This window comes from Pongo abelii, chromosome 22 (genome assembly GCF_028885655.2).
Source record: "Pongo abelii isolate AG06213 chromosome 22, NHGRI_mPonAbe1-v2.0_pri, whole genome shotgun sequence".
In the NCBI taxonomy this organism is placed as follows: domain Eukaryota; kingdom Metazoa; phylum Chordata; class Mammalia; order Primates; family Hominidae; genus Pongo; species Pongo abelii.
In genome coordinates this window covers 42,381,737-42,405,830 of record NC_072007.2, presented here as the reverse complement: position 1 = coordinate 42,405,830, position 24,094 = coordinate 42,381,737, and the positions used below count along the sequence as shown (strand labels likewise).

General features: G+C 42.4%; 1 protein-coding gene across 4 annotated transcripts in view; it reads left to right on the top strand.

The window, feature by feature from the left end:
- MIS18A (MIS18 kinetochore protein A) overlaps nt 1–23,384 on the top strand; it is a 184,654-nt gene extending 161,270 nt beyond the window's left edge. For 3 of the 4 annotated variants that reach the window (XM_054542466.2, XM_054542464.2, XM_054542460.2), the window contains one exon: nt 8,595–8,878. In XM_054542466.2, the coding sequence (XP_054398441.1) occupies nt 8,595–8,681 (87 nt within the window). In that variant the 3' untranslated portion in view covers nt 8,682–8,878. Of the gene's footprint in view, nt 1–8,594; nt 8,879–22,770 lie in introns of those variants that run through there. The other variant, XM_054542465.2, reaches the window with a different exon arrangement.
- The last annotated feature ends 710 nt before the right edge of the window (nt 23,385–24,094 follow it).

The window sequence follows — 24,094 nt, the reverse complement described above, 5'->3', positions numbered from 1 at the left end:
TGTACCTGTTTGTTTCATCTCTCTCCCCTCTCTTCCTTCTCTCCACAACCCTCATCCCATCTCTCTCTCTCCCTTTCCCCAATGCCTCTGAGCCCATCCTCCACCCTGCTGGCAGACCTGGGGGTAGCAGAAGGTGGGAGACCTCCACATCTGACTGCCCTTTCTGTAACTGCCCAAGGGGTTTACTTTGCCTGCTGCCTAGACAGAGGCAATTTATCAAGACAGGGGAATTGCAACAGAGAAAAAGTACTTGATGCAGAGCCAGCTGTGCAAGAGACCGGAGTTTTATTATTACTCAAATCAGTCTTCCTAAGCATTCGGAAAGCAGACTTTTTAAGGACAACTTGGAGAGTGGGGGGAAGCTAGTGAGCTGGGAGTGCTGATTGGTCAGAGATGAAATCATAGGGAGTGGAAGCTGTCTTCTTGCACTGAGTTCCTGGGTGGAGGCCACAAGATCAGACGACTCAGTTTATCAGTCTGGATGGTGCCAGCTGATCCATCAAGTGTAGCGTCTGCAAAATATCTCAAGCACTGATCTTAGGAGCAGTTTAGGGAGGGTCAGACTCTTGTAACCTCCAGCTGCATGACTCCTAAACCATAATTTCTAATCTTCTGGCTAATGTTAGTCCTACAAAGGCAATTTTTGCTTAGTCCCCAGGCAAGGAGGTCTGCTTTGGGAAAGGCCTGTTTTATAGGGTAGTTTTAAACATCTTTGTTTTTATAAACTATAAATTAAGTTTCTCCTAAAGTTAGTTCAGCCTATGCCCGGGAATGAACAAGGACAGCTTGGAGGTTAGAAGCAAGATGGAGTCTGTTAAGTTAGATCTCATTCACTGTCTCAGTCTTAATTTTGCAAAGGTGGTTTCATTTCCCTCCAGCCCCTGACCTTGTCTGCTTGCTCCAGGCCCCCCAGATCAATCCCTTTGGGTCCTAGTGTTTATCTTCCAGGTTGAAAGTTTTAAATGCAGCCCAGAGTGAGGCTGCGGAAGCTGCTCATGGGAGGTCCCAGGTGATGACTTACCCCTAGGCCTGCAGGACACTGTCCACTGCCCATGGAGGGGGCACCAACTAGGGGCTCAGCACTCAGAGGCTGTGTCTCAAGTGATTAACAAGCCCGTGACAGCAGAGAGCTTGCGCTGCATGGGCCGCCCTGGTTTGCTCACTTCTCTGAAAAATCTAATTTTCCTTCAGTCCATTTTTGCTTGATTCTGTCTTTTTTCTCTTTGGGGCAAAGTCTTAAATCTCACATGTCTGTTTTAACTGAGAAAGGCTTGGGGAGGACAGATGATGAGAAAGAAGCTCATAAGGTGAAATTGCATTGTTCTGCAGTATTCTAGAAAAACCTTTGTGGTTTTGATCTGATAGATTTTTTTTTTTTTTTGAGATGGTGTCTCGCTCTGTCATCAGGCTGGAGTGCAGTGGCATGATCTCATCTCACTGCAACCTCTGCCTCCAGGGTTCAAGCGATTCCCCTACCTCAGCCTCCCGAGTAGCTGGGCTTACAGGTGCATACCACCACACCCAGCTAATTTTTTGTATTTTAGTAGAGACAGGGTTTCACCATGTTGGCCACGATGGTCTTGAACTCCTGACCTTGTGATCCACCTGCCTCGGCTTCCCAAAGTGCTGGGATTACAGGCATGAGCCACCATGCCTGGCCAGGCCAGTCTGATAGATTTTGAGTTGCCTAAACGGTGGGAGGGGAAACTCTGTGTCTTTTGATATGTTAAATCGAGCCAGCTTTTTTTTTTTTTTTTTTTTGGCCATCCTTGATAAATGATTGGATTCATGATCTCGCTTTTTAAAAGGAGTACATTTAAAAACATACCTGAGCTCAAAAGGACCCTGGAGTGCCTGTTAAAAATGATACAAAATCCTGAGCCCAGAGACAAATGGAAATCCAGCTGGTCTACCAAGAAAGATCACATGACATCCTGAGGCCTTGAGATTCAGGTGGGAAAGCACTCGGGAGGCGGGAGGATCCACATATGTTTCCCAGCTGATTTGCTGTGCAATTTTGAGCCATTAGTCCCTGCTCCACTGTTTCCTTATGTGCAAAATCTGAAAGCACAAAATCAATCCTGGAGTGAATTTTCATGGCATCTGAGGTCTAACGAAGAAGTGTTTTGCAGTAGACATAGATTAAACAGAGACAAGGCGGAATCAGCTGGGGCTCGTTTCTCAAGATCTGGGTGCCTGGTTTTCTCCGTTTGCTCATTTTTTTCATCAACCTTTCCCAACAAGCAAGTTGGAAGACATTTAATGTTTTTATTTTTGATTTAAATTATTCCTTTGCTACATATAATATCAGCCTGTGACATAGCTATTATTATTACAATTGCTGTTTCCCAGCTGAAGAATCTGAAACTCAGTTAGGTTGGGTGACTCACCCAACAGCATACAGTTGGGGACTGGGAAAGTTTTCCCATCATCTGGGTTTTCTGATTCCCAAATCCATGTGCTTGCTTTTCTCCAGACACAAAAATGAGGTGCATCTCTAGCTCTAAGAATTATTGGAGCAAAAAGTGTTAGTGTCAGGGCTAAGAAAATAATTTTGATAAATTCTTATTTTTACCCTTAATGAACAGGGAAGATTTTATCTGTCAAAGCACGAAGGTACCAACTCTTATTAAGTAATAGTGGCTGCATTTCCCAAGATCACTATCTTAGCAGTATCTCAGCCTTGAAAAGTACACTGGGAATTGTCTGTTGGATATTTTGGGCCAGATCTATACCAGGGGAAATAATCTGAGTGACTTGGAAGAGCTTTTTTAAGTCCACCAAGCACTGTGATGAGGTCGTGCGTCATCAAAGACGTCATTTGCTTCTCTCAGAGGCTCTCCAATACTCCCATTCTCATCAGCAGATCTCGAACTCATTAGCCATGGAGCCAAAACAGGAGCTAAAGAACCATCTGGAAAAACTGAATTTACAAGGAGCCAAGAGCCCCTGTAATTAAGCCAACTCACTAAAAAAAAAAAAAAAAAAAAAAAAAAAAAAAAGAAGACACAAAAGAGAATTTGCAGTGCTCAGGGGTGCTCCTCTTGGATTGCCAGGAAGTTGTCATTAGAGGTTAATGACAGTGTGTTTGGGAAGATTGCTGTTCTTTAAGAAATGATTCAGGGCTGGATGTGGTGGTTCATGCCTATAATCTCAGCACTTTGGGAGGCCAAGGCAGGCAGATACTTGAGGTCAGAAGTTTGAGACCAGCCTGGTCAACATGGTGAAACCCCATCTCTACTAAAAATATAAAAATGAGCTGGTGGTGGTGGCATGTGCCTGTAATCCCAGCTACTCAGGAGGCTGAGGCAGGAGAATCGCTTGAACCCTGGAGGCAGAAGTTGCAGTGAGCCGGGCCGAGATTGCATCATTGCACTCCAGACTAGGCAACGGAGTAAGATTCTGTCTCAGAAAAAAAAAAAAAGAAAGAAAGAAATGATTCAGTAAGGATGTGAAAGAAGAAGACAGTAGGAATTGTAAGACCTGGATCCTAATTCTCGATCAGTTACTATCTACTCCTGTGACCTGGAAGAATTCACCTTTCCTTTCTTGTCCTCATTTTGGTAATTCTCACAATATTTCAAATTTTTCATTGTTTTTATATCTGTTATGGTGGTATGTAATCAGTGATCTTTGATGTTATCATTGTAATTGTTTTAGGGCACCACGAACCATTCTTATATGAGATGACAAACTTAATTGATGAATGTTGTGTCTGTTCTTACTGCTCCACCGAAAAACCATTCCCTTATCTCTCTCCCTCTCTGTGAGCCTCCCTATTCACTGACACACAAATATATTGAAATTAGGCCAATTAATAACCCAACAGTGGGCTCTAAGTGTTAAAGTGAAAGGAAGAATTGTATATCTCTTACTTTGCATCAAAAGCTAGAAATGATTAAACTTAGGAAAGCATGTCAAAAGCCAAGATGGGCTAAAAGCTAGATCTCTTGTGCCAGTTAGACAAATTGTGTATGCAAAAGAAAAGTTCATTAAGGAAATTAAAAGTGCTACTCCAGTGAACACACAAATGATTAAAAAAGAGAGAGAGAGAGAGACAGCCTTATTGCTGATATGAAGAAAGTTTTAATGGTCTGGATAGAAGATCAAACTAACCACAACATTCCCTTAAGCCAAAGCCTAATTCAGAGCAAGGCCCTAACTCTCTTAAATTCTATGAAGTCTATGAGAGGTGAGGAAGCTGCAGAAGAAAAGTGTGAAGCCAACAGAAGTTGATTCATGAAGTTTAAGGAAAGAAGCCATCTCTATAACATAAAAGTAGGAGGTAAAGCAGCAAGTGCTGATGGAGAAGCTGCAGCAAGTTACCCAGAAGATCTAGCAAAAATGATTAAGGTGGCATTTTATTACAGTACATGCTGCAACACAGATGAACCTTGAAAATGTTATACTAAGCAAAAGAAGCCAATCACAAAAATCCACATGTTGCATGATTCCATTTATGTGAAATATCCAGGATAGGCAAATCCATAGAGACAGAAAAGTAGATTAGTGGTTGCCTAGGGCTCAGGTGTGGAGGGAAAAGGGGAGTGACTGTTAACAGGTATGGGGTTTCTTTTCGGCGTAATGAGGACATTCTAAAATTGGGGCAATGGTTGCACAACTCTGTGAATGTATTAAAAAACTATTGAATTGAACACTTTACATAAATGAATTGTATAGTATGTAAATTTCTCAATAAAGCCGTTATAAAGGCCGGGTGCGGTGACTTATGCCTGTAATCTCAGCACTTTGGGAGGCTGAGGCGGGTAAATCATGAGGTCAGGAGTTTGAGACCATCCTGGCCAACAGTGAAACCCTGTCTCTTCTAAAAATACAAAAATTAGCTGGGCATGGTGGTGCGCACCTGTAGTCCCAGCTACTCGGGAGGCTGAGGCAAGAGAATCACTTGAACTCGGGAGGCAGAGGTTATAGTGAGCTGAAATTGCGTGACTGCACTCCAGCCTGAGCCAAAGAGTGAGACTCTGTCTCAAAACAAAACAAAAAAAAGCTGTTATAAAAAATAATGTCTGTTTTTAACTTAAAAAAATAAACCACTTAACTACTTCTTAAAACCACTGGATTGAACACTTTACCATGGTAAATTGCATAGTACATAAATATCTCGATAAAGCTGTTATAAAAAAAAATTGGCCTATTTTTAAAAAGAGAAACTACTACTCGACAATGAAAGTGAAAAAATAAACTAGAGCAGTGCTTAACCCGTGGAAGGCCCTGGTTACCCCCAGGCTCCCTTTTCCTGTCCCCCTCTTTTGTCCAGCAACGGTAAGACTTAATTGAGGTATACAAACTCCTGTCATCCCTGGAGATTCTAGCAAATACTGGTGACCATCTGAAGGGGGGTTGTAGAAAGTTCCCTCAGTGACAGGGATGCTGGGTCTTGGTTCAGATTTTCTTGAAAGTGGAGCCTGGGGCATAGACTTGGGGCAGCTCATTGATCGAGAGGTGATCCCAGGAACCAGCAGGGAGGAAGCAGGTGCATTACCAAGGTCACTGCCATGAGCATGGAGCTCAGCTCTCCAAGTCCTCCTGCGGAGTGTACAGAACACCTCCCCAGATGGGCTGCTAGAAGGGTGGAGGCTGGGCCACTCTACACCAACTGCTCTCCCCACTGGATTAGGACTGCCCTGTAGAACATTAACTCTCCCACACTCTCAGGCTATACTTGTGTGGGAGCTATAGGAGCTACCACAAGACCCTGGGGCTCAAAGCAGAACGATGTGTACAGCATGCCTCAGGGGAGACACTATGAATAAAGTGAATCTGAACTCACATGGGAGTCTACCACCACTGTGACTGAAATCAGAGGTGGCTCACAGATGGGTTAGGAGCACCAGAGGCACCCGCCACAGTGGGCAATTTAGACTCACAAAAGTAATTTAATGGCTATGACTAGCATTTTCAAAAAATGAAGTAAAAGAGAGTAACATAGAAATTATCAAATGCATTACATCTGAAAAGTCTTATTTCGGGAATTTTTTGTTTTGTTAACATGCTAAATGTGCCTCTGTATATATGTGTATTTTGGGTTGCAACCTACAGTGTTTTTATTCCTGTGGGTCAGGGTAAAAAATGCTGCTCAGCTGGCATTATCTCTTAATTCTTTCAGAAAATGAGGTTCCTTTTAAGTTGTATTTTTAGGTTATAGCAGGGTAATTGAAAACCTGTGCGTCCTGGTGAAAGAACATGGAATGAGTCCAAGGAGATTTGGACCCTGGTCTTGCCTCTGTTTCTTAGGAATAATATGATCTCGGACTATTTGCCTTGAAGAGTCATGGTATATCAGTCAAGGTTCTCCAGAGAAACAGAAGCGATAGGATTATAGATAGATAGATAGATAATAGGTAGATAGATGATAGATGGCTAGATAGATAGATAGATAGATAGATAATAGATGTATAGGTAGATAGAATTATAGATGATAGGTAAGTGGATGATAGATGATAGATATACACACACATATATCATTATATATAATAATATAATGTATATTATATATATGATATATACATATAGAGAGAGAGAGAGAGGGAGAGAGACAGAGAGGGAGAGAGATTTTATTATAGGAAGTTGGCTCCTGCATGCCATTGTGGTGTTGGCAAGTCTGAAGTCTCTAGGGCAGGCCAGCAGGCTGGAAACTCAGGTAAAGTTTCTATGTCACAGTCTCGAGGCAGAATTTCTTCTCTGGAAAACCTGTTTTTCTCTTAAAGTCTTCAACAGATTAGATGAAGCCCACTCATATTATCAAGGGTAGTCTCCATTATATTGGGTCATCTGATTGTAGATGTTAATCACATCCACAAAACACCTTCACAGCAACACCTAGGTCAGTGTTGGATGAAACCATTGGATACTACAGCCTGCCAAGGTGACACATAGGAAAGACCATCAACCTGATGTAGGGATTTGAATACAGGAACATCCATGGTTCTTTTCAGTTCTGTAGTTTTTTGAATGTGAGCTCGTTCTCTGAACGTCTTAAAGCTAAGTGCTTTAAAGCATTTGCAGACTGAGCCTTGGTTTCTGTTATTGGAAATTCTGAAATGTTTGAGCCCAACCTTGTGCTTAGTTTGACAGGGGAGAGGACTCAGGTGCAGAAAGGTTAACTGACTCTGTAGGGGCCCCCACCATAAGCCTGTACTCAAATCTTTGCTGGGAGTGAGACATCTTGTCTTTCTTAGAGAGTGTGATGGGTTCCAAAATGATAGTTTGCTCTGGCCAAGTGGGGAAAGAAGTACTTTGTTTGAACAGAATCTCAACTTCACTGTGAGTGGTTCTCATTCTCATGAACACAGGGATTGTCGTGTTTTCATTTGATGGGCAAACATTATTGAGAGCACATTTTCTATAGAGCCTGCTTCCCTTCCTCATGGGCAGCAGAGAAGGATTTCTCGACTGAAAAGGAGGGAAGCAGCTGTTCTGGGAAACTCAACTCATTCGGCTTGCATGGGTTTTCAGTCATTGGAACCACATGTGCAAATGTGACCGGGCCCCTCCTCTTCTCCACAGGATGACCAAAACCCAGAAGCGGGCATGTAGCTTCACGAAGGATCTTCCATATGTTGAGTAGGGGTGGGGGTGGGGTCTTCGGCCCGGAATGCATTGGCCACGCTCCCAGCTCACCTTCCTCCTTGCTCTCTGGCCTTCTAATCATTTAAACATGGTAGCAACTAGGCTCAACTAAAGCTTCCCATCTTGCCACATGTTTAGTTCTTCCTTTAGCAGAGATTAAGCAATGTCTGAATCAGTCAAGGTTCCAATCTCTCCTCTGTGACTTCTGAAGAGTTTAGTTTAAGCTCCAATTCTATCTGTTTTATACATTTGAGATCTGTGTAAAGTTTCACTTGAGGAAAACAAATTCCATTGCTTAGAAAAGATCTTCCCATTGCTGACGGTAATGGGAAACCATCTGATTTTATAGTTTTAGATGTGATAGAATGTAATATAATGTTAAAACATAAGGGGAAAATTATGAAATCACATACAATCCTCCAAAATACTTGTTTACAATACCTTTATTTATGTAGTCTCCTCTGTAAGAGTCAGAGTCAAAAGTTCCTGTGTCCAGTCTAAAATTATTATTATTATTATTATTATTATTTTTGAGATGGACTTTGGCTCTTGTTGCCCAGGCTGGAATGCAATGGTGCAATCTCAGCTCACTGCAACCTCTGTTCAAGCGATTCTCCTGCCTCAGCCTCCGGAGTAGCTAGGATTACAGGCACCCACCACCACGCCTGGCTAATTTTTTGTATTTAGTAGAGACAGGGTTTCACCATGTTGCTCAGGCTGGTCTGGAACTCCTGACCTCAGGTGATCCACCTGCCTTGGCCTCCCAAAGTGCTAGGATTACAAGCGTGAGCCACCGTGCCTGGCCCAGTCTAAAATAATCAACCAGGGAAAGGTGTATTGACACAAAGAAAAAGATATCTTCCTTGTAACAAGTTGGGCTAGGACCTAGGAGTCTGGTCTAACATGTGTGCATCAGAAGAAAGACTGAGTTAGAGCAGACGGTGATTTTTGCCGCCCCAAAAACAGCAGAGGAGGTCAACTCCAGTTTTATCTCTGTTTCCCAGATGATGAGCAGCAAGTATGCCCATTCCAGTGAACCAGCAGCTACTTCCAAAGCTTGGAAGCCCGGCTCTTCATCAAATGGACAATAATTTCCCAAGGTTCTTGTTTCACACTCAGAGAGCCTAAATGTCAAGCCAGGAATGCAACCTACATTTGAGATGGGAGAAAGCCCTGTTTCTCACAGAAACCTCAAGTGATCTCTAGTTTCTTTTTTTCCTCCTGTGTATGTAATTAAACAAAATAAAAAGCTACTGCTTGTCCTCAGAGGAAAAATAAACACCTTTGGAAATTAAAGAGTCCTGGTGTGATGTTGACTTTTACTTGTGATTTTGCTCATGGGAAATAATAGTTACATTAGAGCCAAATGTATTCAGAGAAGTCATTTTGATGTTTCGGCCTAACCAAAAGGGCAATGACCATTTAACACTCTGCTCTCTAGTTGGCTTTGCCCATGCTGGTTGGCAAAATGGCAAACAAGTGTGTGCTGTGGCAGAGGGGTTCACACCAGGCTGGGTATCAGGATCCAGTGAGGTAGAGGGCTGGGAGGGTGTGTCACCGTGAGAGCTGGTGACAGCATAGTGTGGCTAAGGAACTCAGCCCAGCCTCTGGGGTTTCCATGAGGATCAGCATGAGATGGACGTGGGCTTAATGTTTCACAAAATGCTGCCAGTGGATTTATGGATTCCCTGTCTCCTGCATTCTCCCTCTAGGCCACTGCTCTTCCTTCAACCACATCCATTTCAGATCCAAGGCTAGAAGAACGGTCTGACTTAGTCTTGTTCCAGGTCTTCTCTCTTGACTTCCGGCAGAGCTGGAGGATAACTATGACCAAATATGTGGCTCAGATTTCTTAGTGTCCCAACCCTTTTTCAGTTTTCACTGAAAAACGCAGACATTCTTATTGAGGGTCTCTGAGCCTGGTTTTGCTCCCTTTTGCAGGAAAGCAGCAGTTTGCTCTCCCAGTTGCCTGACAGGCTACTGAAGAAGTGGGTCTGGGTGAGGTCCAAGCTGCTGGAACGTGGGTCAATTGTCAGAGATAGGGCCTGAGAGAAGATATGATTGTCAATAACTTAGCTCAGATTTTTCTAGTGACTTTTGCTGTCTTACCTGGGGTCAACTGAAGAAGAATAAAATCTTTCTTAGCTCTCAAGAGTATTAAGAAGCTAGGTATAGTTCCCTCCAGGGTGCTCCAGATCATTCTCAGCTCAGATCCACTTCTGGTTGTAGAAGAGATTGCTAGCAGCCATTCAATAAAGAACCTACTATTATTGCTACTTTATCTTCCACCTGTTGAGTGCTGGCTCACTGCCAGGGACATTGCATACATCATCACCTATCTCAACCCTGCTATGCAGGTATTATCATTATCCCCACTTTGCAGAAGAGGCGATGGAAACTTCAAGAGGCTAATCAATTTGTACAAGGACACACAGCTGGGCAGTGGTAGAGATAGGCTCCAAACCCAGGCAGTTTGACTCCAAAGCAGTCTTTCCCCTTCCATTATTGATGTACACTGTCTTCAATATCATTTTTATATCATCACATTTCCAAGTTCCATTCAAGCAAAAGCCCTCCTGGTAGATCCTCCTGGCTCTTTTCCCTTTTAGTTTCTTTCTTTTTCTTTTTGCTTGGCTGAAGCAGAGGACATTTATTTATTCAGCAACAAATATTTATTAATTACTTACTGTGTCCATGCATGGTTCTGGACACTTAGGCTAGAACAATGAGCAAAAGAGAGGAGACCTCCGCCCTCATGGAGCTTATATTCCTATGGAGAGAGGCCAAGATGTACATGTTCTGAAGGAAAATAAAGGAACAAGAGAGAAAACCTCCCAGCATTACTCTGATACCAAATCCAGACAAAAATGTTACAAAAAAACCCTAAAATCCAGTATCTTTCATGAACATAAATACAAAAATTATTTTGAGGTATTAACAAATTGAATACAATAATACAGAAAAAGAATAATATACTACAACCAAGTGGGTTTATCCTAGGAAGTCAAGCTCATTACCTGGGTGTGAAAATAATCTGTACAGCAAACGCCCATGACATGTAATTTACCCATGTGACAAACCTGCACATGTACCCCCCGAACATAAAATAAAAGATGGAAGGGAAAAAAACAAAATTAAAAAAAACTTACTTATACCCAAAGACAGAGCATTATTACAGTAAGAATAGAACTTTAGAATAAATACGTTTTATATCCCCAGAGAATACAAAGATATTGTACTCACAGCAATAATAAACTAAAGATCATGACATTGAAATTTTTTTAAAAATCAGTCAAAATACTCCGTCATATGAATAATCTAAAGAAGAAAAACCACATGATAATATCAATTTATGTAGAAGAACAATTTGATAATATTTGAAATGCATCAATGACTTTTTTAAAAGCTTGTCAAACTAGGTAAAGAAGAGTCCTTTTTTTATTTTATTTTATTTTTTTTTTTGAGATGGAGTCTCACTCTGTCTCCCAGGCTGGAGCGCAGTGGCATGATCTTGGCTCAGTGCAACCTCCACCTCCCGGGTTCAAGCAATTCTCCTGTCTCAGCCTCCCAAGCAGCTGGGATTAAGGTGCATGCCCCTACACCTGGCTAATTTTTGTATTTTTAGTAGAGATGGGATTTCACCATGTTGGCCAGGCTGGTCTGGAACTCCTGAAGTTATGATCCACCTGCCTGGGCCTCCAAAAGTGTTGGGATTACAGGCATGAGCCACTGCACCCGTCCAGAAGAGTCCTTATTTTACCTGATAAGTGGTATTTACAAAAACTTACAGCTAACATTACTCTTAATGATGAAAGGAGATGCTTTCCCCTAAGGTTGAGAACAAGGTTGTCCTCTCTTACTACTCCTATTCAACATTATTTTGGGGGCTCTAGGCAGTGCAGTGAGGCAAGAAACGAAATAATACACATCCAGATAGGAAAGTAAGAGAGAAAACCATCCCTACTAGCAGACACCATGATTGTCTACATAGAAAACCCCAAGGAATCTATAAATAAGCTAGAAAAATTAACCGAGCTTAGTAAGGTTGTGGGATACAAGGTCAACACACACAAAAATCAATCATATTTCTATATCCCAGCAATGTACAATTGGAAATTGAAATTTAAAAGTCAAGAAAATTTACAATAGCTCCCCCTCCACAAAATAAAATACTACAACAGAAACTTAACAAAAGTTGCACAGAGTCTTTATGTTGAGAGTTACAAAAAAAAAAAAAAAATCCTGGTAGCATAAGCAAAGAAGCAGCAAATAAATAAAGATAAGCTATGTTCATGGATTGAAAGCCTTCATATAGCAAAGATGTCAATTCTCTTTAAATTCATCTATAGAATTCACACACTTTCCATCCAAATCACAGGAGGATTTTTTTGTAACTTGGACTCTAAAATTTATATGGCAAGCAAAAGGAACTTGAATAGCAAAAACAATTTTTAAAAAGAAATACAAATTTGGAGAAATAATGCTGTGGTATTGGTGAAGAGATGAGCATATAGATCAATGGAACAGAATACAGAGTCCAGAAATAGGCCCTTGTAAATATGACTAAGTGATTTTCTTTTCATAGACTTTATTTTTTAGAGCAGATTTAGGTTCACAGCAATATTGAGCAAAAGGTACAGAGATTTCCCACATGCCCCCAACATTCTAACATACATAGCCTTCCCCATTATCCACATCCACTATCGGAGTAGTACATTTGTTAAATTGACAAACCCACATTGATGCATCATAAGCACCCAAAGTCCATAGTTTACATTAGGGTTCACTATGAGTATTGTGGGTTTATAGTAACATTCTGTGGGTTTGGACAAATGTAAGGTGACATGTATCTGCCATTACAGAATCATACAAAGTAGTTTCACTGGCCCCCTAGCCCCCTGTGTTTCACCTATTTATTCCTTCCTCCCCCACAACCCCTGGCAACCACTGATCTTTTTATTATCTCCATCGTTTTGCCTTCTCCAGATGTCATGTAGTTGGAATCATAGAATATGCAGCCTTTTCAGATTGGTTTCCTTACTTAGTGATATGCATCTGTGGTTCCTCCATGTCTCTTCATGACTTGATAGATGTGTCTTTTTAGTGCTAAATAATATCCCATTGTCCAGATGTACCACAGTTTACTTATCCATTAACTTACTGAAGGACATCTTGGTTGCTTCCAAGTTTTGGCAATTATGAATAAAACTGCCATAAACATTTGTGTGCAGGTTTTTACATGGACATAATTTTCAACATGTCTTTTCAAAAGGCAATGTCTTTTGAAGCAACCCTCGTACACTTGCTGTACAATTGCTAGATCATAGAGTAAAAGTACGTTTAGTTTTATAAGACACTGCCAAACTGTCTTCCAAATTGGCTGTGCCATTTTGCATTCTCACCAGCAATGAATGAGAGGTCATTTTGTTCCACATCTTCAGCAGCATTTGATATTGTTAGTGTTCTGGACTGTGTAGTAGTAGCTCACTGTTGTTTTAATTTGCATTTTCCTGATGACTATGAAGTGGAGCATCTTTTTATATGCTTATTTGTCATCTGTGTATCTCATTAAATCAGGTTTTTTTTGTTTTTGTTGAATTTTAGGAGTTCTTTGTATATTTCAGTTAACAATCCTTTATCAGATAGGTCTTTTGTAAATATTTTCCCCATCCTGTGGCTTATCTTTTCATTTTCTTGACAGTGTCTTTTGCAGAGCAGGAATGATTAGTTTTATTAAAGTCCAGCTTAACAATTAGTTTTTTCATAGATCATGTATTCCGTTTTGCATCTAAAAAGTCATCATCAAACCCACGATCATCTAGATTTTCTCCTGTGTTATCTTCTAGGAGTTTTATAGTTTTGCATTTAACATTTAGATCTGTGATATATTTTGAGTTAACTTTTGGGAAGACTGTAAGATCTGGGCCTAGATTCAGTTTTTTTTGCATGTGGATGTCCAGTTGTTCCAGCACCAGCTGTTGAAAAGTCTGACTTTGCTTCATTGTTTTGCCTTTGCTCCTTTGTCAAAGATCAGTTGATGATATGTATATGGATCTATTTCTAGGCTCTCTGTTATGTTTCGTTGATTTATTTGTTTATTCTTTCACCAGTACCACACTGTCTTGATTACTGTAGCTTTACAGGAAGTCTTGAAGGTGAGTAGTATCCGTCATCCAACTTTGTTTTTGTTCTTCACTATTCAGTTGGATATTCTGGATCTTTTGCTTCTATATTAAAACTTTGGAATCAGTTTGTCTATATCCACAAAATAACTTGCTGGGATGGCCACTTTATTTATTTATTTATTTATTTATTATTTTTTTTTTTTTTGAGACAGAATCTCACTCTGTTACCCAGGCTGGAGTGCAGTAGCGCGATCTCGGCTCACTTCAACCTCTGCCTCCTGGGTTCAATCAGTTCTTCCACCTCAGCCTCCTGAGTAGCTGGGACTAAAGGTGCATGCCAGCCAAATGATTTTTGATAAAGATGCACAGGCAATTCAATGGAGAAAAGAGAACTAATGGTTTTTAAACAACTGGACATTTATAAGAAAAAAAAATGAACATCAACCTAAACATCACATACAAAAAATTAACTCAAAATGGATCTAAGTGTAAAGTTTAATATTTTAAAACCATTTTAATTTAATTGTATTTGTTTTTGAGATGGAATCTTGCTGTGTCACCCAGGGTGGAATGTAGTCGTGTGATCTCGGCTCACTGGGCTCACTGCAACCTCCACCTCCCGGGTTCAAGTGATTCTCCTGCCTTAGCCTGCTGAGTAACTGGGATTGCAGGCGTGTGCCACCACACCGGGCTAATTTTTTGTATTTTTAGTAGATACAGGTTTCACCATGTTGGCCAGGCTTGTCTAGAACTCCTGACCTCAGGTGATCCACCTGCCTCCCCCTCTCAACGTTCTGGGATTACAGGCATGAGCCACCAAGCCCAGCCTAAAACTTTTAGAAGAGTATGTGGGAGAAGATGTCTGTGACCTGGGCTTAGGTAGAGCTCTTGGACATGACATCAAAAGCTTGATCCATAAAATAAATTATCAATAAATTGGCCTTTATTAAAATTAACATAAAGCAGTCAGCCACTTTGGAATACAGTTTGGCGATTTTTGGAAAAAAAACAAACATTTACCCTATGGCTTGGCAGTTGCACTCTTGGGCATTTCTCCCAAATAAATAAAAATGTATGAGCACAAAAACCTGTACATGATTCTTCATAGCAGCTTGGAAACAATCATTATTTGGAAATAAAACCAAAACTGGAAGCAATTAAAATGCTTTTCAATACATGAACAGTTAAACACGCTATTATATCACCATGTAAAAGAATACTACCCAGCACTAAATGGAATGAACTGTGGATACACACGGCATGGATGAATCTCAAAAGCACTGTGCTAAGTGAAAGAAGCAACTCACAAAGGCTACATACCATGTGATTCCTTTTATGTGACATTCAGGAAAAGGCAATAGCAGAGGGACAGAGATCAGATCTGTGGTTTTTAAGGACTTAGAATGGAGGAAGGGATTCTCTACCAACGGGTGCAAGGAAATATTTTGGTGTACAGGAAATTCTCCAGATGGATTGCAGTGGGGTCTGCATAGCTGCCCAACACTAAGAGAGAACTGTACACCTAAAGGGTGAATGTTACTGTATATAAATTATACTTCAGTAAATGTGACTTCAGAAAAGGGTCAGGTAAGGAACCAGAGAATGACCAGAGTTCTTTTTGTAATTATGTGGTCAAGGGAAGGGTTCTCTGAAAAATTGGCATTTGTGCCATAGCATCCTTTAGTTTAAACTCTCTTAATATTCTATGTGGCTGTTAAGGGTTAACTGTTACTCTAGTAGAACATATTCCTTGTGTTTTCCTAGGAGGCAGGGAGAATGACCCCTTAGTGATTGCATCAGGCAGAGTAGACAGAATTTATGCACCAAAGAGCAAGAGGATTCTCCTCTTTAAATTAGTGACCGTTAGTCACCCCGCAGCCTGGATCTTGAGCTCTTTCAGGAAGGCCTGCCTGTTGCTGAGAGGAGAAAGGAAGAACCTGGCCACTGTTCAAGAGAACTAATGTAGGAGAGAGTGAAAAGAAATGAAACAAAGCTCACTGTCAGAGCTGAACAGGATTCAGGGTCCAGACAGCCAAGCCCCTGTATCTCACATGGTACATAGTTTTCAAAGTTGTTTTCCTGCTCACTCTGTCCCCAGATGGAGCAAATGTTGTGCTTGAATTTTAATGTGAAAAACATTTCCAGTGCAGACATTGATTACCCATGTGTTGAGATTTGTGGGGCAAATAAATTTGGTTAAAAAAGGGTGTTTTTCCACAGGTGATGTGAAAGTGTTGCAATAGAAGGCAGAACCCTGAGGATGAAATTTCATTTGGTTTTACACTGAGGAGAGAATCATAAATGGTAATAGGTGTCATGAAACCACTTTAAGGTGTTGCTCACTGATATGGTTTGGCTGCGTCCCCACCCAAATCTCATCTTGAACTGTAGCTCCTATAATTTCCACGTGTTGTGGGAGGGACCCAGTGGGAGATAACTGAATCATTAGGATGGTTTCCCCCACACTGTTCTCATGGTGGGGAATAAGTCTCACGAGATCTGATAGTTTTATAAAGGGAAATCCTTTTTGCTTGGCTCCCACTCTGTCTTGCCTGCTGTCATGTAAGACGTGCCTTTCACCTTTCACCACGATTGTGAGGCCTCCCAGCCACATGCAACTGTGAGTCCATTAAACCTCTTTTTCTTTATAAAGTATCCAGTCTCGAGTATGTCTTTATTAGCAGCGTGAGAACAGACTAATACACTCGCTGAGCCTAAAAACACTGCATCACTAACAAAAACAACTATATAACACACAAAGTCCTTGAGGAACATTTCAGGAGGCTATCAGCTGCAAAAGTGGCATAGACATTTGGAGTTTATGACCTCACACATCAAGAGTTCTGGAGGCCTGGATTTGCAGAATCGGTGAATTTAGCAGCTTATTGATATCAAGGCTCTATGACTGCTCACTGAAATTTTCTGGGCTTTTGCCTCGTGGTCACAGGACGGCTGCCAGCACTCTATGCACTGTATCTTCACATCACAGTGTCCAAAACACAATGTCTGAGTGGGTGTCTCTTTGTGTGTCTGATTTTTTTAAATCATTTTTTCCCAGAAAAGCCCAGCAAAAATTTCCCCTCTCATCTCATTGGCCCAAATAAGATCCTATGCCCGATCCTAAACCATCCTTTGCAAATCATGACTCGCCCCAATGAAGCTTCGTACACCTTTCCTGAACATATTTCTGCTCAATATCTGAAAAAAGCCCAAAGCCAGGTTTTAAAAATATCTAGCAACATACCCTAGCTTGCATTTGCTGAGAAGATGGACCATGGACTGCTCTGTGCTTTGTGTGGATTACCTAACATTTATAATACCCTGTGAGCTAGAGATCCCTAATTTGCAAGCTGAGAAAGTTGGGACCTGGAGATGTAAACCAATTTGTCTCCACTGTCTCACAGGAATTAGCAGATGTAGAATTCTAATTTTGGCTTCACTGACTCTAATGCTTGAGGTATTAACATTACCCTATGGCAAAGTGTGTGTGTGTGTGACAGGTGATGGACCCATCAGGAGTCCGTTTGTAAGGGGATTGTGATATCTCCCAGGAGATAACTCATTCTGAGTGAAGAACGTGGTAGGCATGCCCACACCAAGCCAGCTAGGAAACTGGTTGTCAGAGCGGATAGGGAATCTGGAATACAGCATGGTATGTCCCATATCCGTCTTTATTATCTGAAGCCTTAGAACAGCAGTCCCCAACATTTTTGGCACCAGGTACTGGTTTCATGGAAGACAATTTTTCCATGGACCAGGGGTTGGGGGCGAATGGTTTCAGGATGATTCAAGTGCGTTACATTTATTATGCACTTTATTTCTAATATTAGTACATTGTAATATATAACGAAACAATTACACAACTCATCATAATGTAGAATCAATGGGAGCTTGAGCTTGTTTTCCTGAAACTAGACGGTTTCATCTGGGGATGATGAGAGACAGTGACAGATCATCAGGCATTAGATTCTCATAAGGAGCATGCAACCTAAATCCCTCACATGCATAGTTCACAGTAGGGTTCGTGCTCCTATGAGAATCTAATGCTGCTGCTGATCTGACAGGAAGCAGAGCTCAAGCGGTGATGTGAGTGATGAAGAGCGGCTGTAAATACAGATGAAGCTGCACTTGCTCACCCACTGCTCACTTCCTGCTGTGCAGCCCTGGTTCATAACAGGCCGCGGACAGGTACCAGTCTACCTTAGAAGACATCAGGGCCAAATAACCCTCCCCTCAGCTGATACAAAAGTGGAACAACGTGTTAGTTTCCTGAGGCTGCTGACAAATTCCCACAGACTTGGGGGCTTCAAACAATAGATATCTGTTCTCTCATAGTTCTGGAGGCCAAGAGTCAAGGTGTCGGCAGAGCTGCACTCCCTCAGGAGGCTCTAAGGGAGATAACGTTCTTTGCCCCTTCCAACTTGATGGATGCCAGTGTTCCTAGGCTTGTGGCTGCAAAACTCTAGTCTCTGACTCCATCTTCACCCGGCCATCTTCTCCTCTCTCTCCTGTGTGTCTCTTATAAGGATACTTGCCATTGGATTTAGGGTCAACTCAGGTAATTCAGGATGATCTCATCTCCAGATGCTTAACTTAATTCCATCTGCAAATACCCTTTTTCCAAATAAGGACACATTCAGAGGTTCTGGGGATTAGGACATAGACATACATTTTGGGGGGCCACAATTCAACCCTTTGCAAACAATATAGGGCTCTTTTGGATTTATGTGACAGACCACTGCCCAAGTTAAAATAAGCCAAAGGGAAATTTGCAGGTTCATGAAAATGGAAAGCATAAGAGAGGTTCAAGTTTCCAATGGATGGAAGGCTTGAACAATGTTAGCAGGTTTCTTTTCTATCTTTCATTTTGTTTCTCAGCTTTGCTTGTCTCAGTTTGACTTTATTTCTTCTGCAGACCTTTCTGATGGGCTGTGATGGTGGCCCCTAGAAACCCTTCACACATAACCTTGCAGTTGAAAAAGACAGTCTTCTTTGATAGCTGTACGGAAAATTCCTAAAACTCTGATTGGCCATTTTGAGTCACATGCCCATTTCTGCATGTGTGGTGGGGAGGGACTTTACAGTGATTGACAAACCCACTAGAACTATATGGAAGAGAGGAAGTATAGTTCCTCCAAGGAAGAGCTGCTGGACGGACAAACTAAATGTGTCTACTAAGGACATTCTTCTCCCTCCACTATTAAATGAGGTGCAGCTTTACATTTAGAAGGCTCCAGAGGCCTTGCTTCCATGGGAGATAGCAAATACCGCACTACACTGAAAATCTGTGAAGGATGTGGTGGGACCAAGGTGGCATTGAGGAGATGAACTCTGTCATGATCACATGAGGAGCCGTAAGGAAGATACCCATGTGGAGTCTGCAGAATCCTCACTGAGGAAGACCTTGAGGGAAATGAGATCCTGTGCATATATTTACAGACTGGAGAGCCCTGGAAATACTAACAAAAGATATCTAGAAAAGCCCTAGATGCTTGGAAATTAAGCAACACACTTCTAAATAATCCATGGGTCTAATAAGAAATCCCAGTGGACATTAGAAAATATATTGAACTAAAAATTAATGAAGTTGTGACATATTGGAGCTTGTGGAAGCTGAAGCCATGCTTAGAGGGACAGCTATGGATATATTTGGGGCAGGGGTCGAAAAAATGGCCTAGACGCAAATTTCAAAAAGATTGAGGCTTGGCAAAAATGGGGGAGTTATTGGCTCCTGTAATTGAAAAATCCAAATGGGAGTTCTATTTTCAGGCACATTTAGATCAGGTGTCAGATATCACCATGAGGACTTAGTAGCATCCCAGCCAGTTTCTCTGCTAGCTTCTCTATTGACTTCCTTCTCAGCCATCTCATGTTATGGCTCTTGACATCCCCAGGCTTATATCCTCCAAGCTTAGCAATTTCAGTGGAAAGAAGATTCTTTCCAAATAGTTCCAGTACAAGTTTCTGGATTGACTCTGATTATTCTGGCTTGAGTCATGCCCATCTCTGACTCAATCAATGGGGCAAGGGGATAAAATACTCCCATTGGACTTGAGTAGGAAACAGATGGTTTGTGGACAAATGATCACTAGGAATCAGCATATGTTTTTTTAAAACAAACCAACATCATTTGTTGTTGTTTTTTAAGGGTATTAGTTTTGTTTTTGATTTTTCTTTGAGGGGGGGATGGAGACTCACTCTATCACCCAGGCTGGAGTGCAATGGCGCGATCTTGGCTCACTGCAACCTCCGCCTCCCGGGTTCAAGCAATTCCCCTGCCTCAGCCTCCCGAGTAGCTGGCACTAGAGGTGCGCCACCACCATGCCTGTCTAATTTTTGTATTTTTAGTAGAAATGGGGTTTCACCATGTTGGCCAGGCTGGTCTCGAACTCCTGACCTGAAGCAATCTCCCCACCTCAGCCTCCCAAAGTGCGGAGGTTACAGGCATGAGCCACCGCGCCCAGCCAAGGGTATTAGTTTTTAAAGTCAGGAGACTGATCCTTGACATGATTTGATTTCCACGAAGCATTTGACAAAGTCTACCATGATATGTTTGTGGGTGAGATGGAATGTTACTCAGAGTATTAATAGCTGGTTGAGTTAACCAGCTGGTTGACTGATGGTGATCACATCATCCATTTTCTAACGAATTTCCAAGCCATCTGCTTAGAATTTGTTTATGATTAGCGTGGCAGGCCATCTCTTCAGCTGACCTTCTTCTGGAGAATTCTCTTTAGTGGATAACCCAGATGCTCTGGCAGAATTTTTCAGTATTTTTCTTGGGCAAATGTGTGAAGGGAAATTTTTTTTTAGATTTGAAGATTATATGAAGTGGAAAAGATAAAATAATGCCGTTGATATGGGAACATGTTGAATTTGACTAGAATTTCCTTTAAAAAGGATTAAGAGGATTTTAAATAGTCATCAATATAAAAGCCTGCATTTAGATCTAAAATCCCTCCTGTCCAAGTTTAGAATGTGGGAGAAACATAACCAGCAGCAGCTTATGTGAGAAGAGCAGATTGGAGTGAGCCAACAGGGCAACCTGGCTCTTAATGAAAATAAATGCAGCTCACGCCCAGGGAACTCAGATGACAGTCAGCTCTGACAGTGGGTTCAGTTCCTGGGGCCTCATTTTAAAGGGGATATTGGCAATCTTGAGAGTTCTCCTATCAGGACAGCCCGAATGGTGAGGAATTCTGAACCGTCCTGTTGGAATAACAGATGGAAGAACTGGATATATTTAGCCTAGGGAATTAGAGACTGAAAAAAAAGAACAGCTGCTTTTAAATATTAAAGGGCTGTCACGTAGAGGAGGAAGCAGTCTTGATCTTGTTGCTCCAGAACATGCACGAAGAGAATGGGAGAAAATTTTAATACAGTAGATTTGACTCAGGATGTGAGGATGCTTCCTAATAAGTCAATTTGTTAAAAGATGGAGTGAGCCCCCATCCCTCTTTGCTAGCCTGCTTTAGCAGATGCTAGGGGAATTTCTTCAGGCAGAGATGGTGTTTTTAGGAGTCCCCAGATATCCGTGTGGGTTGGAGAGATGGAACCAGTTGATTAAAATCTTTTCCTAGTCTAAGTCAGTCCAGGGTGCAGACTCTGAATGGTATGAGCCAGGGTGCAGAAGTGGGGCTGTTGGCTGGCCATGGAAGAGGACCCATGAGCCCATGAGCACTGGTGAAGGATAGAGCATCCACCGGGGAAGGCAGTGGGCAGTCTCTTACAACAATGACCACGTTATTTTGCCAAGGGACACACCGAATGCATCTACTGGAATACAGGCCAATAGGAGTTGGATTTTACTGTGCTGGGCAAGCAGGCCCTCCTTGGAAAAATGGTTTGGTTGTGTGGCTTTTGTTTTGCGTGCTCTCAGGTGATACCCCGGGGAGACCTCCCAGGAGGAGGTGCAGCGGGCCTCCCTGCGGTGGGTTTGGCACGGGGGCAGGTCTGGCTCTGGTCCGGTAGCTGGCACTGACCCTCACCACCAGCAGCCTAAACAATGCCTGGCCTCCTCTGACTCTAGCAATTTGCAGAACAAACCCACTGGCTTCTGAGGAGGAAGCAGAAGAGGACGCGGTCACGGAGGGATGAATACAGAGCAGCAGCTCCCCTTTTAAGAGGCTTGAAGGGGACCAGGGAAGGGGGGCTATGTCTGTGCCAGGAAGGCAGGCTATGTACCCACTGAAAAAGCGGGACCCCTGTGAGAGACAGTGATGTGTATGGGAAAGAACAGCCTTGAGGGGCAGCTGGGGCCAGGCTGCCGAAGTGAATTTGTCACTGCCATGCAAATCTGTGTGAATTTTGGCAAGTGGCTTAACCTCTTTGTGCCTTAGTTTCCTCATCTACACAAGGGGGGCAGTCATAGTACCTACCTCATAGGGTTGTTAAGAGGATGACATCAATTAATGCTTATTATAAAGTACTTGAAACAGTGCTAGGAGCATAGAAAGTGCTAGAAAAGAGTTTGCAAAATGAATCAGACTCAGGTTCCCACTCCAATCCTGCTCCTTTCTGGATGTGTGAACTTGAGCAAGTGCCTCAACCTCCCTGGGCCTCTTCTTCATTCATGAGATGGAAATAATAATGCTGACCTCGCGGGGCCACTGTGAGGATCACACAAGGCGCTGTGTGTAAGCTCAGTGGGATGGGCAGGCCCTTCGTAAACAACCCTTGTTAATAGCCACATGCCCCGAGGACAAACAAGATTAAATCCTGGACCTCACAAATGCTTTTTTTCCCTAAGATTCCAAATAAGAACAGGCTCAGAGTGTCAGAGATCATTTTGTAAGAGTTACAAAGAGGCCCTGGAGGGCCAGGTGACCTGAAACAATAATAATAGTAATAACAACAGCAGAAGCAGGAACAACAGGTCCCAGGCCCTGGGCCAAACACTTTACATACCTTATCCTGTTGAACCCTGATAAGACTGTGAGGCAGGGGGCAGGGCGATTGATGATTATGATGGTGACGGTGATAGTAATAATGATCATTTTACAGATGAAAAAATTGAGCCTCAGAATAACTTGTTCCACCTCACACTGCTTTTTAGGGTGAAACCTGGAGTGGACTGGACATCTCTCAACTCCACACCCATGCTCTGAACCACACGGCCTCCTAAGACACTAAAGGCAAATTCATCGGAATGCAGGGGACCCATGAGGAAGACCTCAGGGTCTTCATTGAATACCAAGATTAAAATGAGCCGAAATTGTGACACAGCTAGTAAAGAATTAACTGTGATGATTTCACTCAGTGCTAGGTTCCCCCAAATGACATGCTCCTTGTCACCTGCCCTGCCCAAGACCTGGCTCTGAATATGTGGATACAGCCACATTTGCTTGGTCTCAGTTGGCTGGAATTTTTCACTGGCTTGGGAGGCCTTGAACCAGAGTTTCATTCAAGTAGAACTAAGCCTTCAAATGCGAGCACTCCAGGTCTGGATTGTGCCCGGACTTAAGCCCACTGATGCTGAGGAGCAAAGGGCCAACATCTTTCCCTCTGCTCAGCCTCTGAGCCACACTTGGCTGCTTGCCAGGACAGAAGAGGTGAAAAGGTCCCAGCGTGGGAGGCTGGGGGCTGTGGGATATAAGTTGTCAAGATGAACTCTTTCTCCCTGGGAGAGAACTTCACAGCATTGCAGGCTATTCTCTGCAAGTAATGTCTCCAAGGTAGGATGGTTAAGAGCTAGAGATATGTGGGCTTGTGGTTGGGGTGGTGGAGGGGGAGTGTAGGAGGGAAGAGAGAGAGGAGGGCACGAAGGCCAGATCCCAAATACACAAGGGACTCAATTGTGGTCGGGGAGCTTCAGTTCAGAAGGGGAGGGACAGGAGCCCATGAGGCTGGACACGACACAGGAGAAGATCAAATGAAAGGCAAGGCACAGGCCAGGTGCAGTGGCTCACGCCTGTAATCCCAGTACTTTGGGAGGCCAAGGCAGGCAGATCATGAGGTCAGGAATTTGAGACCAACCTGGCCAATATGGTGAAACTCCATCTCTACTAACAATAGAAAAATTAGCCTGGCATGGTGGCGTGTGCTTGTAGTCCCAGCTACTCGGGAGGCTGAGGCAGAGGAATTGCTTGAACCCTGGAGGCAGAGGTTGCAGTGAGCTGAGATCACACCACTGCACTCCAGCCTGGGTGAAAGAGACTCCGTCTCAAAAAAAAAAAAAAAAAAAGAAAAGAAAAAAAAAAGAAAGTCACAGCCACCAACAGCATAATGGGGAGGAAGGGACTTAGAAAAGCAAGTATATCTGATGAAGATTGTTAATAGCTGAAATAACAATGATGATAATGATTATGATGATGACTAACATTTACTATGTATTTGCTGTGTGGCAGGCTTGATATTCCTGCTCAGTCTCATTTTACAGA